A 14038-nucleotide genomic window follows, 5' to 3' on the forward strand; every position below is an offset into this window, starting at 1 on the left:
AAGGGTTTTGTCCCAATAAGATAGCAAGCAATCAGCTCAGCAGTTACCCGCTGTCAGTCAATGTGCAAAGCCATATAGGTCATTGAGGCAAAGATTGGTCTCTCTTAATGCTGTGAGCAGAAGTTTGTGTGTGTAGGTATCCAGACTAAAACTTGCACCTGATGAATTTGACTGGACAAGTAAATTTTTCTAAATTGGACTGGTCAGGTTCAACTCTGCTTCCACTCAACACAAATGTGAGTTTTATTATGGACTCCCGTAAGAAGGGAAGCATCCCGCTCAAGTACATGAGTTGGCTCTCATGTTTTATTTCTTTGTGCTCTACCTGGTAGGGTTATACCCATGGATTCTCCACTGAAGGAGGCCAATGCATACATGATATTGTTCTGACATTACAGCACAGGTGATCTGGACCCGAACTGCTACAGGCAGATTTATGTTCCTTTCTTTCACCTGTGCTGTGTCTTTCTAGATTGCTGTGCCTTTAAAATTTATTTCGAAATGGATTGGAGTGTTTGAAGTGATATTAAACTATTCCAGCAAGCATTTGCCTTGTTCTTGTCATCGAACTTCATTGTCGTCAGGGTCTGAGTCTGGCCCTTTTGTCAGGAACGGGGGAGTTTTTTGGACAGGGAGTCTGGCTTAACTGCTGGGTTGGGTTTGATCTCAGCATCTCATTGTTACCTTGTGCATTGCTTTACTCCTTTCAAGCCCTTCTGATGTCTTTTCAAGTGCAGTGTAAATAAACCTGCTGTTTCTGGCCTGTGCAAAAAAACCCCAAATGGATCCTTGTTTTTTTCTCCAGGACTCCTCTTACTGTTATCTCTGTTGGCTCCTATGCTTGTCTTCACTTCGCAGAATCGCAGAATCGTAAGGGTTAGAAGGGACCTCAGGAGATCATCTAGTCCAACCCCCCTGCTAAAGCAGGCTCACCTAGAGCATGCTACACAGGACTTGTGCAGCAGTCTGTCACACTGGAGACTCCTGGTACTCCCCTTTCTTACCCAACCTCCTCTAACTCTCTGTTCCATTTTAGTGAGTGTTTTCAATCACTCTCATCTGCAGGTCATTCATGCATACCGCTGTTTTCCTTTTATTTTCCACACACCCTGTGGACACAGTGAGTCATATTTGCCTTATTTTGCAGAAAGAAGGAACTGGATCTTCAGCAAGATTAACCATCTGATTGTCCTATATCTCTGTAATAGTGGGCTAGGGGCATCACTTTCCATTTTCAAAGGGAGTAGCGTGATCATTTAACACTGAAGTTTTCGGTTCCTCCTCTCAAGGGCACGAGAATTATGAAACAGGGAAACTGAGGTACAGTGAAAGAAAGTGATTTTCGACTGACTTTAAGAAACCCATACATAGCCTTGATTGTCTGTTTGTCAGGGCAGGGACTGTATATGGCTTCTGTGCTTGGGTAGTATGTGTAGTGCAGCACCACGGCCACCATAGAAACATGATTATAAAATGATTAATGAGGTATACAGAATTAATGTATATACTTTTAGCTTATACCTTAAACAGGAGCTGGAGTCACGAAATCCAGGCCTGCTGTCACGTCCTAATGGCCTCTTTGCTAGCGAGAATGCATATAGAGAAGGAATGTGAGAACAGATAGGAAAAAAGAGCAGGAAAAGTGAAGACAAGTAAGAGGGAGCTCGGACAGAAAATGACATAATTTTCCTTGCTCTTGGGGACATCCATATCTTCCTTTCACCCCTTCAAAGAAGGAGTCTTTAGACTCCTTGGTGCTAGGTTAACAGTTGGACTTGATGATCTTAAAGGTCTTTTGCAACCTAAATGATTCTATGATTCTGTGACTCCTCTGCTTCCCCTTGCTCGACCATCTGTGGTAGGCCAGCAAGCTGAGTCAGATTTTGGCTTACCTCCATCGATATAAAATGACATTGGTTTCTGTCTGGTTTTGCTGGCTTTTGGTTTTAGTCTGCCTCTGGTAGATGCAGGATGGGGGCAGTGGTAGCTGTCACCTTGAAAGATGAATGGAAATAGCCGGCTGGTTGGGATGAAATGAGATGGGCTGGCGGTTTTGGGGGAATGGGTTGGCACTGGAGTGGCAGGTGCTTCTCCGTGCCCTCTCCTCGCACCACCTGCGTGATGCCCCCATTGCAACTCAGTCCTTGTTACCCATAGGTGTTGATCAGCGTGTTACGCAGCTACTTGCACCAAAGTGCTCTTATGCCTTGAAAGCACATGGCTCTCTCCTGAATAAATTCTGCTGCATACATGGTCACGGCCTGCTCTCTGGTTAAAGCCCAAACAGGTCCACCAGCTGTGCTTGAAGTCTTTTGGGCCTTCTCCACTTATTAGCTGTAGAATAGGTCCCTTTTAAAAGCTTGCCTTCTTGTCTGAGCTGAATTTTCACCTTGCCTTCGCGCTTTAGAAAGGCAACGAGACACCCCTGAGGTGGGATCTCAGTGTGATGGCAGCGTGGATACGAAACTTCTTGCTGCAATCTATCCACTTGTTCATTCTCACCTTAAAGTTCAAAAACCTCATAATTGTTTGACATCCTCTGCTATTAAAACCTCTGCTTGTGCGGGAGTGGTTTCTTGTTTGGATTGCGGCAACAGGCTTTTTGCTTTGCTTCCTGCTGCTTCTTGACAGCTGGTCTTGACAAGCCCTTCAGAATTACTGCTGTTTTGTTAATTTTCTGGTTTTTTCACCCCCTCCTGCTATTCTTACATTACGCCAGTGTTTATTTGACCGCATACTGATTCAATATTTACAGTTACTAATTAGGATCAAAATATTGCTTTGACATTTACCTGAAACTCAAGGTCTTTATTGCTAAGACATCCAACTTAAGGGAGTTTTTCTAATGCAAGGCACAACATTGCTCATACTCTTATTTGTTATGGGGTAAGTCCTGTGATTAATAGTGTCCATAAACCTTGATGAGAAATTTGCCTGTGGTGAATGGGCAAAATATAGCATCTCTCTGCACTAAGAGCATTTCTGGTTGTGACAGCTTTTATAAAGTCTTCCCTTGTCGTCATCAGCATCACGCGTTGAGAAAACGTACTGATTTTAGAAGGAAATAACATTAGGGCAAATTGAGCAAATGGCAGAGTTCCACCATTGGTAATCATTGGTAATGATCCCAGGTTCAAGATTAGCTTTTTTTTTTACGTCTAAATTACGTAGGAGACCTCTATGTCTAAGTAATTTCCTCTGCTTTCCTTCCCTTCTTTTAATCTTTCCCCTTTTTTGTTCTGCTTCTTTTTCTCTTCCTTTTCTGTTTCCATCCTGTACGTGCTTTTCTATTGCAACACTGATTCACAGAAGCGTAATTTACCTCTTTTTTTTAACCTGTTGAAATGTAGTTAGTGCTGAGAGTGAACATGTTAGAATTTAACTACCATAGTACACCAAAGAAATATACTGATGGAGCAGCTCGTGTCTCTGTTCTGTTTTCCCAGGCTGTTTGCAAATTTGGCCAGACAGCTTTTATGAACACTTAAAACTTACAGCTGAGAGGATTAGAAGATTTTGTATTTTTAAAATTGAAATCTCCCAACTCAAGGCTGATTGAAATCAATGGTAAAACTCTCAGTAATCTTGTTAGGAACAGAATTAGTTCAGGTCAGTGTTTTTAAATGTCTCATCCTTGACTTCTACTCAGTCCTAATACTTCAAACCATTATTCACGGGTGGGAGTTGTTCTTACTAGGAGGAAGAGTTTTATTGTACCATCACTCCAGAAAATGCAGCACAGCAGCTTGGTCTCAGTCTGGCAGAGTCACAGTGAGACATGCAGTCCTATGGGCTGTGTAAAGTTTCTCCAGTGGTGTGTTTTGTGTATTTATAAGTCTGTGTGTTGTTAACCTCTGGAGTACTTGTCGGAAGAAGAGCACTGTGTGGTCGCCTTTCCCTGTCTGGTTCAGGGTCAGACACGTAGCTTGCTCCTGACCCTAAGCTCAGCTCATGACTTTGTACTTTGTCCTTACCACATAGAAGTGTCATACCCAGACCCTTGCTTGCCCTCGTTACATATTTTTGTACCTCAATTGCATCCTCCATTCTTCCATTTCAAAGCTAAGTAATTTAAGCTGATCATCATAAGGGATATCTACCATTCCTTAGTGTTAGTCTTCCTGATCTCCTCCTTGGATCTTACCCAAAATGTGCATGTCCTCCTTTAAACTTGGTGCCTCAGCTGCAGGACACACTGTTCCCAAAAAAGGCTTGATGAGAGGAGGGCATTAAAGAGGTTTTATAATATATATATAATATAAAGGTTTTGTAATTTCTTTTGCTTTATGGACAGATTCACCCCCCCTCCGCCTTTAAGCATTTATTTAGCTTTCCTTTCAGCTGTGGAGTGAAGATGTACAAAGGGAAAGGATTTTACTGAACATTTTGATTCTTCATTTCATCTGCCTGAATATTGGCTATGCTTTAGGAGAGTTCAGTTCTGAAGGACACACCGACACCAGCTATTTATCTAGATTAATGCTCTCTATTTCAGTTTGCAAGTAAATATCTAAGCCCCAAACATCTAATTTAAACTCAGTTAAAAAGTACAATTCCATCTTGTTTTTTCCACACTTCTACTCTCTCCTTTTACAAAGACATACACATTCATAAGGAACATGTTTCCATACCAGTTACAGTGTGGCAAAAAAACGTGTTAAGACTGTGGTACACGGGAAGGAATCACAAGTGTTTATTTCAACAAGCCCCAAAGTGAAGGTGTCTTACTAAAAGTGAGAATTTTCTCGTATTTTCTTCACACCAATATTCTACTCTGTAATTGTACCTTGGGCAGCCTCAGCTGATTAAAAACTGTCAGAGCAACGTAGCAGGTATGGGACTCCCTGACAAGCCATAGCACTGCATTACCCTATAGCTATTATAGCAAAACCTATACACTCTTTGATGTGATTCCCCAAATTGATCACCAACGTAGCTCTCCCCAAGCTGAATGTAAGATATGTGTACAATATCATCTCATTTTGCTTATGGCAATCAGGATTGTCTCTTCCACTTGTTCTGATTTTTTGGAAAGAGAAGAATTGCATAGACATATTTAACTGAGAAGTAGTCAGAATGGGTCTCATATGAGCAAAAATTTAGCTTCTATATTTGAAATGTCCCCATTAAATTTTTTCTTTGGAAGAGGCAAAATTTGACCACTGGAGAACATGCAAGAAATGAAAATTTATTTTAAAGATTCAGGGGAAGACTTTCCATATTTTCATAGTGCTTTTCTTTCACCTTTTGTGGTGGGAGGCAGCTTGGGAGGCGAGGGGGCAGTTTAGGACTCTAGCTCTTTCCTCAGTTCAGAGTGTTGAAATGGCTCCCTACCTTCATCAGAATTCCTTCTCCCTCAAAATGCCTTTAGCAAAAAGTCTGTTTTCAATAAAAAAACCCAACTAACCAAACAAAAAGATTTAAAGGCACAAAACATACAAGAATAAACTTCTTAAATTCTTTTGAGATATCTTGGTTTTTGGTCAGAAAAAACATTTGTGGTGACATGCACTGCAGTTCACTTGGGTGGTGGCATCCTTCTGTCATGCATATCCACCTACAAGCAACTCCGGGCTGCCTGTACTGCTGATGGAGGAAGAGTTTGGGGGATGGATCAGTTCACCCTAGGGTGAAGGCCAGCCTAAAAAAATCCCTAAACTCTAACTGTACTGGCCAAATCTCTACTGATTTTTAAGAACAAAGACAATTAGCTCATGTGGAAATGCCTGCACTGCAGATACTTGAAGTTAGACAAGGTTGTCTTAAAATGACTATGACAAGAAGTAGTTATGTGCACACATTTCCAAAATACAGAACAAATAAACTCCTACTATAAGTTTTTGGAGCAGTTTAGAGCTACTCCCCTTTTTTGCTGCGGGAAGCAGAGAGGCCTTATTTTAACGCCGCATGCTGTTCCTTCTTAATTTCCTATGCTTACAACTCCTGCCAATTAGACTAGAGGGTGGATGTGGCCTGAGAGATTCTCCAGTCCTGTTGACCAAGAAAACTAGCGGGGTCCTGGATGCCCTTTCTTTCGGGCAAAGTGGGCTGGCAGATTGCTTCCTGGCTGTCCCCACACAGCCCAGCCGGGAAGTTAACTTTCAGTACTGGCAGCACCAAATGTTCAGAACTCAGCTGCCAGGCTTCTGAAATCATGAAATTGGGTTAAAATGGAAAAGGTTAAAAATAATAATCTGCGAGATTCCTTTTTGTTGACTTCTGAGCTAAGGGAAGGGTTTGACTTGTGTTGTCAAATGTTTCTTCAGATCCAGCTTTTTTAAATACATGTGAGATTTCTACCCAACCATAGGTGTAGTTTCCAGAAGACTGCAGGTATCACAGGTCTTGGAATGAATTTGTGGAAGTTTGGCAAACAAGGAGTTATGGTGACTGTGATAGCGTCTGGCTCTTTGCCCAGAGAGGTAGTAGAGACCCGATCCCTAGAAACATTCAAGATCAGGTTGGATGTCTCAGCAACCCGATCTGGTTAAAAGTGTTCCTGCTCACTGCAGGGGGGTTGGACTAAATGACCTCTAGGGGTCCCTTCCAACCCAAACCATTCTATGATTCTATGATAAAATATCATCTTCCCAAACAGGGTAAAGAAGCAGTACAATGTGACTTAGAGAAGTCATCAAATGAGAAATCCTTTGCTAGCATGGCCAACAAATTAGAGGAAGGACCCAGTGCCCACCATATTTAGCAACTACTGTAGATGTAAAACTGAAGATTGGAGGATTTAATTCTTTGGCCCTGCATTTTTCCACATAAGTCTCCAGCTTTTTGCACTTGCGTCTCTGGGAATGAAATTTCTACCAACACATTTGTGTGTTGTTTATGAGCATAGATGATTACAGGCCTCCCAGTTTGGTTGGGGAGTCTGGTGTTGTTTCCACTGAAGGACTTGCAGAGTCTATGGGAACTGAAAATTAATTGTTTCCACTAGTAAGAATATGTTTTGTGGTTCTTGGTATCTGTTGATGAATGTGTCATAGTCATATTTCTGTGTTAAGAAAAAGGGCATGAGAACTCATGCTGATAGTCTTAACCTAATGAATGATATCAAATATCAACTGCCTCGTTTTCTTGCTAGAGGGCTGCAGTTTAGCTGGCAGAATGGAGAGGAATTGGCAAATTGGACCGGCACCTTTAATTTCACGGATGACGGAGCAGTGAAGAGTGGCAGTGACACAGGCACCAGGTACCAACACCCGAGGGAATGACTACGGAGATCTCTCTCTTTTTGTATGAACCACAAATGTGAGCACAGGCTGTATGAAAAATGAGATTTGCAGTTTGCTTTGGCTGCTCGATACTGCTCCCCATGGCACACTAGATGCTGTGCTGTTTTCCCCCCTTCAACAGCTTGGGGACATTTTGGAATATGCCGTAAGCATCCATGCAGAGTGCAGGAGGGTAACTTCTGTGTCCTGGCCTCTCCTATTTCCATTCCCCCACCAATGCTATGTGGCAGTATGTGGCAGTGTTGGAGAGTGGAACTTGGGTGGGCAATGTCCCAACATGACAGTATTGATGCATGCAGAGCACACTGGAGAATCTGGCCCAAGGCTTTCTTTCGAATAGAATCTGTATTTTAAGAAAACATAGTTTAACTTGAAATCTTTCCAGGGCCTAGTAGGGTAAAAGTGTTCTATTGAGATAAGAATGGAGTATTTCTTTTATTTACACTATTTTGAAAATATGAGAAGCACTGGTGTGCCATTGCACTTTTTGTACTTATTAATTTGCAGTAGGATTCTTTTGACTCACACGTATCTGAAGGGTCATGAAGAGCCATGTGCATAATCAGGGAACAGCCTGCAGCTTTGCCTAAAGAGCTTTGTGGCTGTTGCAGGCCATCTGCCTAAATCTGGGTACAGGCGTAGGGCGAATATTTGGGGTGTCTTCCTGGAACCTCAGTTACAGAGTCTAAAAATCCCGAGTCATGTGTAGAATTAAGTTCAATAAGTATCAAGGTAGTCTTAGAAAGACTGTAAGTTAAAGAATAATAAAATAATTAAAAGAAGCTTACATTTAATACCTATGTATAAATAAAACTCTCTTTGGATAAATTACAGATTTTGTTTAAAATATCACAGTGTGTTTTGGTAACCGTAGGCCACTACAGCTGTGGAGCTGATAGCATTTCAAAGGCAAGAGGAAGTACAGAGTCTGACCTGCCAAAAATCATCCGGTCTCACTGAACCGCAGCAATGCTGCAATTCCTGTTAGGGCTCTTCGCTGTAATGTGATCCTGTATGAGCACTACTCACCACTCGGCTGGTTTAACCAGTTAAGGTTCTTTATAAAAAAAACCAGCTTGAGCTGCAGTTTTTGACTCAGAGCAAGGGAAAAATGGTGTGTATGTAAAGTAAATGTGTTTCTATCTACCTCTTTGTCTGTCTATCTATATCTATCCATCTCTACTTTCGTTGCCTTTTTTGTGTGTACATCTACAGTCTGTACATGCAAAGTCTTCAATTTAGGCCCTTGGCATATAAAAGAACCGAATGTGTTGCAAAGACAACACGAGATATCTTCCTGAAGACAGGAGAGAATTAATAAGTATAGTTTTCCCCCTCGAGGCACCCTTGGCAGAGGCAATTGAACCATCATTGATTGCAAGACGGGGAACCAAAGCCCTTGACTGCAAAATGCATTCTAGTTGTGAGGCACTGAACGACAGTACTATTCTCAATCTGTTTAGCCCCTTCAAAGATGAAGAAGTTCAGGATGCAAGTGTTTTTTTATATAAACAGGCTCAAACTGCACAAGCGAGGTATAAATTTCAAAGGTTGTAATACCAATAAAAGATGAAAATTTCAAAGTCTGTGCCATGTTAATGACTGTGGAGCTGAAAGATGAGGATTTTGAGTTAGGGATAAGTCTAGCTGCAACATATACTGCACATAAGCGTGTTATAGATTTTATTTATCCATTTGTCTACTGTCTGAAAGCTGAGAATACAGCAAAATAAAAAAGAACGGTATAAATGTGGAGGTGAGACTGGAGGTGAGACTGTGTGGTGAATAACTGCAGAGGCATGTCATAAATTGTTTGCTGTTTATCTTTGATCACCTTTCTTACTGTGTTATCACTAGACATTGCCTGAGAGCCTTAATCTGACACCCAACTTCAGGCTGTTGATATCAATTGAAAACAAGCCTTTCTTTAATGAATAATTCTTTCCACCAGATGGAAAACTTGCAGACTACATTTTACCTTCCTGATTTTGCTTGTATATGTTTACATGTCTCCAGAGAGATGTCTGAAGTCCACAAAACTAATTATATGTCAGCATACGCACAGTAAATACATTTCACTGCATGGCTCTGAAGTTTATTGTGTGCTATCACCTCCTTGTGAAAGGTTTGATGTTTAAAGGTGTTAATTGAAATCTATATTAATATGCTGCTCATTAGCTTATATCATTTAGATATCTATATGTATATAGATACATGTTTATTCATGCATATGTGGTATCAACTCATGTATATTCTATAACTACTCTTCATCTTTTAATCTTGTAACTTAATACGTGGTGTAATGACATTGACAACTCATTCTGTAGGAGTGATTTATTAGATGAAAATGAAGGACTTCCAAAGCAAAGGCACGCTGAGAGAATAAGTTCATTAGAACTGCAAGACAGCCAGACTTCATGAGAGTAGTGGCCATATCAAAACCAATGAACAGTGAAGATTAAACATGGCATGAAAAGGATCAAGTAGGACAGAAACAAAGAATGTCGTGTTATCTGATTTCAGTAGAAACTGGTTCAGACCTTAACTAATGTACGAAGTTAAAGTGTGGCTTGGAATTGTAATGGTTTTTTTACTGTCCAGGGGAGTTCATTACACAGTTTTGGAAAGTGAGCCCGACTCTGATTGCAGACAGCTCCACTGTGCTGGGGTAACCAAGCTAACCAAGGCTTTTCATCTCAGTGAGTAGGACACTTCTTCAGGCTGCGTAGAACCAGTCCATGGAGAGAAGAGCTAGTATCATGAGCTTGGTTCAGTATGTCGTACAACTGAGAGTGTGGGTCATGTTTGTGGCATCTAATATTGCTGCGGGTAGATGCCTGACAGAGATCTCTGGGGCTGGGGCTTTTTGGGCACCGAAAGCTTCATTTTGATGCATATTGCATTGCTGCAGGTCTTCTAGGTAGCAAAGAAGTTGTAAATACTTGCAAGGAGTAAACGTGAAACCACTCAACAACTCTCCAAAGCCATAGGGTTGTGTAGTTTCAACTAAAGGAGGACTTGGTAGGCTGCAGACTCTTTGAAATCCTCACTCAGATGCAATGTCAACCAATTGTCACATACTGGCTTATTTCTGGTTCGTACATATCGGCCATTGCTCAGATTTCTACCTTTTGCTTTTTATCTTGTGCTAAGTATTATAAATCTTACAACATCCTTGTGGGGAATCAGGTAAAGGGTTCTATCTGATGCTGGTTATGAGAAGTAAGATAAGAAACTAATTCCTAGAGCCCCGACTCCTCTGTTCTCCTTTTAATATGTTTTGCAGCTTACTGGGATTGTGAGTCTTCATGCTTAAAGCGTTTTTTGTTGCCAAGAAGCTGCCTTAATGATGTGATGATCTATCTGCCATATTAGTTGAGTTATGGTGCTCTCTACCACCTTCAGTCCATCTGAGCTGAAGATAAGCTTCAATGTAGGACTTAGGTGGTGAGAGCACAGAAGCCTTTGACAGGCGAGAGGAGATGTGATCTTTATACTTTTGGGCCTGTCAGAATTCTTCAGTATGACAAATCTGGAGCTTTGTCCCCAGTGGCTACAAAATAGAAACTATAATCAATTGGATTAATCAAATAAATACACATTTACAAGAGTGAATGTAAGGGCTTAAGACATCAGACTTCATTGGCCAGGTCTATTGGTCATAGTGCTGAAATTCTCATACAAAGATACTAAAATCTTGAGAACCACAAGAAAAAAAAAAAGCCATTGCTTCCAATGATAAACTAAAATGTATTTTTTGAGATGTTATTGATGTTTAAGTGTTGTCATGCATTTTGTTATGCCTCCCAGGTGGTTATATGGATAACAATATCAGCAGCTTATTTCAGTCAGAGTGATGGGAATGGACTTGATTAAAACAACCAAACAGCAGTTTATTAAAAATTGGAGGAGTTCTGAAATGACATTGGTAAAATAGGACTCCCTGCAGCATACCCTACTGCTGCTTGTCAGGAGCCATTGTTCTTAAGATACAGTGACTGTGAAAAAAAAGAAACACCAAAGTGTCCCTAAAACTAGAATTCAATATACTCTCCAATAAATCATTCTAGGGGTGACACACTGTACAGTGGGAAAACATCTACACAAAGATGCATGGCAGTCTGTGTGAGAGAAGAGCCATCGAGCACAGGGGGGTAGTGGTGTTGATTCAGAAGGATGGTCTGCAAGGTGGGCTTATCCTAGGTGGGTGGACAAAAGGCAGGATGTAGCCTAGACTTTGGCACGTCATTTAGGGCTGTTTTTTCTGCTGTTACACCCACAGCTGTTGCAGTAGAGCTGTATTGGGTAGTATATTAGACTGAAATTTTGGAGAGGCTTGGCTCTCAAATAAGTGGACAGATGAGAAGGGAAAACCGTGGCATTGGCTGGCGTGGATGTTTGGTCAATTCACACTGCTGATGTGGCATTAGAGAGCAGAGCCAAGCAATCCTGAATGATCTGTGTGTTGAGACATGAGGACAGGTCATCAAAATTGGAATGGCACTGAGCAGCCCGTGCCAGTTTGCCAGGAGCTTCTGCAGTCATGATGAAAAACATATCCTCAGGGTATCACAGCTATCATCTTAACCGTAACGATGTGTAAACTCTCTGTGAAGTCACATCAGATCAAATAAGGAATTCAGAAAAGGAGCACTTCTGAGATATGACCGATGGGTGCATGTGCTTTTCTCAGGTTACTTGGGAGGTCCATAGAGCTATCAGTGAACTGCTTTTAAAAGGTAGAAATATAAAAGCCTCTCCTCTTCTGTGGAAGATCAAACTTATAAATTTAGGTCTGGTTTGTGGAAGCACTTTTGGGTTTTTTAATGTAAAAATCTTTAATTTGGAAGATAGGCAGGGTATCTTGGGAAACTGCCCTTGTCTTGACAGATAGACACTTCTGATGACATCTATTACCAAAACCAGAAAAACTTGAGACACTGTAAGGAGACAAATCTAGCCGAACATTTCAAAATGCCCTAGGTGGAAGATCAGGAGGTTCATGAGTTAATAGCTTTTAACCTCTGTTAAATGACTCTCTCAGGAAGCATGCGTCCCTGTGCAAGAATTAGGGACACGGTTTAGTGGTGGGATGGCAGTGTTAGGTTAACAGTTGGACTTGATGATCTTAAAGGTCTTTTCCAACCTAAACGATTCTTTGATTCTGTGATTCTAATTCCAGCTCCTGACTTTTGTTTATTTACTCCGGTTCTTCTGGAAAGAAAACCAGCCCTGATCTAAAGATGCCATTTCTATCTTCAGCTTCCAGGCATTGTGCACAATTTTTCCTTCCTTGCTACACTGTATTGAAAAGCTTCCTGCTACTAGGCATTGCTTTCTGGTGCAGTGTCTCCCTACTCAGTCACCGTATGTTTGGATTAAGCTTCATATGCCTCTCATACTTTTTGGAACCCAAATAATTTCTTCAGGTCCTTTCGTAACTCTTGCCGGTGTCTCAAACCCTCAAACTTGAGATATCAAGAACTGGATGCAGTAATTCAGAAGAGCTGTTACCCCATAATGTGTACAAAGGTGTACAACCATTTTCTCTTGCTTATATTTTCTTTTTTTTTTTTTTACATGACAGAGTTTATAATGACACATTTTGTTCCCAGCTACAGCCACATTCTCAACGTTTGTTATCAGTTAGACATCTACTACATCTGGTGGCATTAGAGATGAAGGTGGTAAAACATTTAAACCAGTTAATGCCAGTGACCTTGGCATCAGCAGGTGGTAGCCAGGAGCAATGTGAACCATCTTTTTTTATATTTGTTGTCCCCAAGGAGGGGGCAAATAGTTTCACCAACTCACATGGGAGAAAACTATTGCTTCTCCAGCCTCCTCCTTGGTGCCCACAGCACCTTCCCAGTTCAGCCTTTCAAGCACCATCCTGGTGTGGACAAGTGAACACAGGCTCCCAAACAGCAGAAACAACAGATGCAGCGATGTGATTTTTTGTGCCACAGCTCTAGTGAAGTGTTAATTAATCTAAGGGCATCAAACACTTCTGCTTCTCTTGCCAATTCTCAAACAGGGGATCTCCTTTTAACATCAGTATGTCCCCAGGTGTTTTCTTTTGCAAGGTGTAGTGTGAAAGGTCAACTTCTTTCAATGCTGGAGCACCTCCTCCCCCTCCTTCTTCACTGACCTTGGTGTCTGCAGGGCTGTTTTCTCTCACATCCTCTCACTTCTCTTCTCTCTCCGGCTACTGAGCCGCAGCTGGTTTTTTTCCTTCTTAAATATGTTATCACAGAGGCTCTTCCACCATCGCTGATGGGCTTGGCCTTGGCCAGTGGTGGACACAGGGAAAACTTCCAGCAGCTTCTCACAGAAGCCACCCCTGTAGCCTCCCCACTACCAAGACCTTGCCACAGAAACCCAATACAAGAGGCTGCTCTTGTTCTGGGTGGTGATCATGTAGTCTAGGCAGTGTCTAGGAGAGCAGAACCCAAGGTCCCCGTTTCTGCCTGCCACAAACTTGTCAATCAGCCTCTACCTCAGCTTCTTTATCTGCCAAATGGGGATCGTTCCATCCAAATGAGGTCAAAGTAATCTTAGGAGAATATGCCATGTGAAGTGGTAGGGTGCACTCTTTGAGGAAAAAGGATCACTGTATTGATGTCAGGCCCTTAAATGTTTTGACCAAATCTTGTAGTCTTTGATGTTGTTGCATAGAAATATTAATAGAAGCGAAGGCTAGCAGGATTTGGTGGCTCGCTCACAATGGACTCTGTGATGAAGTGTCGTGGTTTAACCCCGGACGGCAGCTGAGCACCCCCCAGCCGCTCGCC

At 41.7% G+C, this 14038-nt stretch overlaps 1 protein-coding gene across 3 annotated transcripts in view; it reads left to right on the plus strand.

Moving 5' to 3' along the window:
• ST8SIA5 (ST8 alpha-N-acetyl-neuraminide alpha-2,8-sialyltransferase 5) overlaps positions 1-14038 on the plus strand; it is a 42481-nt gene that overhangs the window by 8246 nt on the left and 20197 nt on the right. The window contains exon 2 of one of the 3 annotated variants that reach the window (XM_035903098.1): positions 7094-7201. The exons of the other annotated variants lie outside the window; for them this stretch is intronic. Coding sequence (XP_035758991.1) covers positions 7094-7201 — 108 coding nt within the window. The remainder of the gene's footprint in view (positions 1-7093; positions 7202-14038) is intronic. 3 annotated transcript variants of the gene reach the window in all.

Source organism: Egretta garzetta, unplaced genomic scaffold, assembly GCF_000687185.1.
Source record: "Egretta garzetta isolate BGI_Z169 unplaced genomic scaffold, ASM68718v1 scaffold179, whole genome shotgun sequence".
NCBI classification, from domain to species: Eukaryota; Metazoa; Chordata; class Aves; order Pelecaniformes; family Ardeidae; genus Egretta; species Egretta garzetta.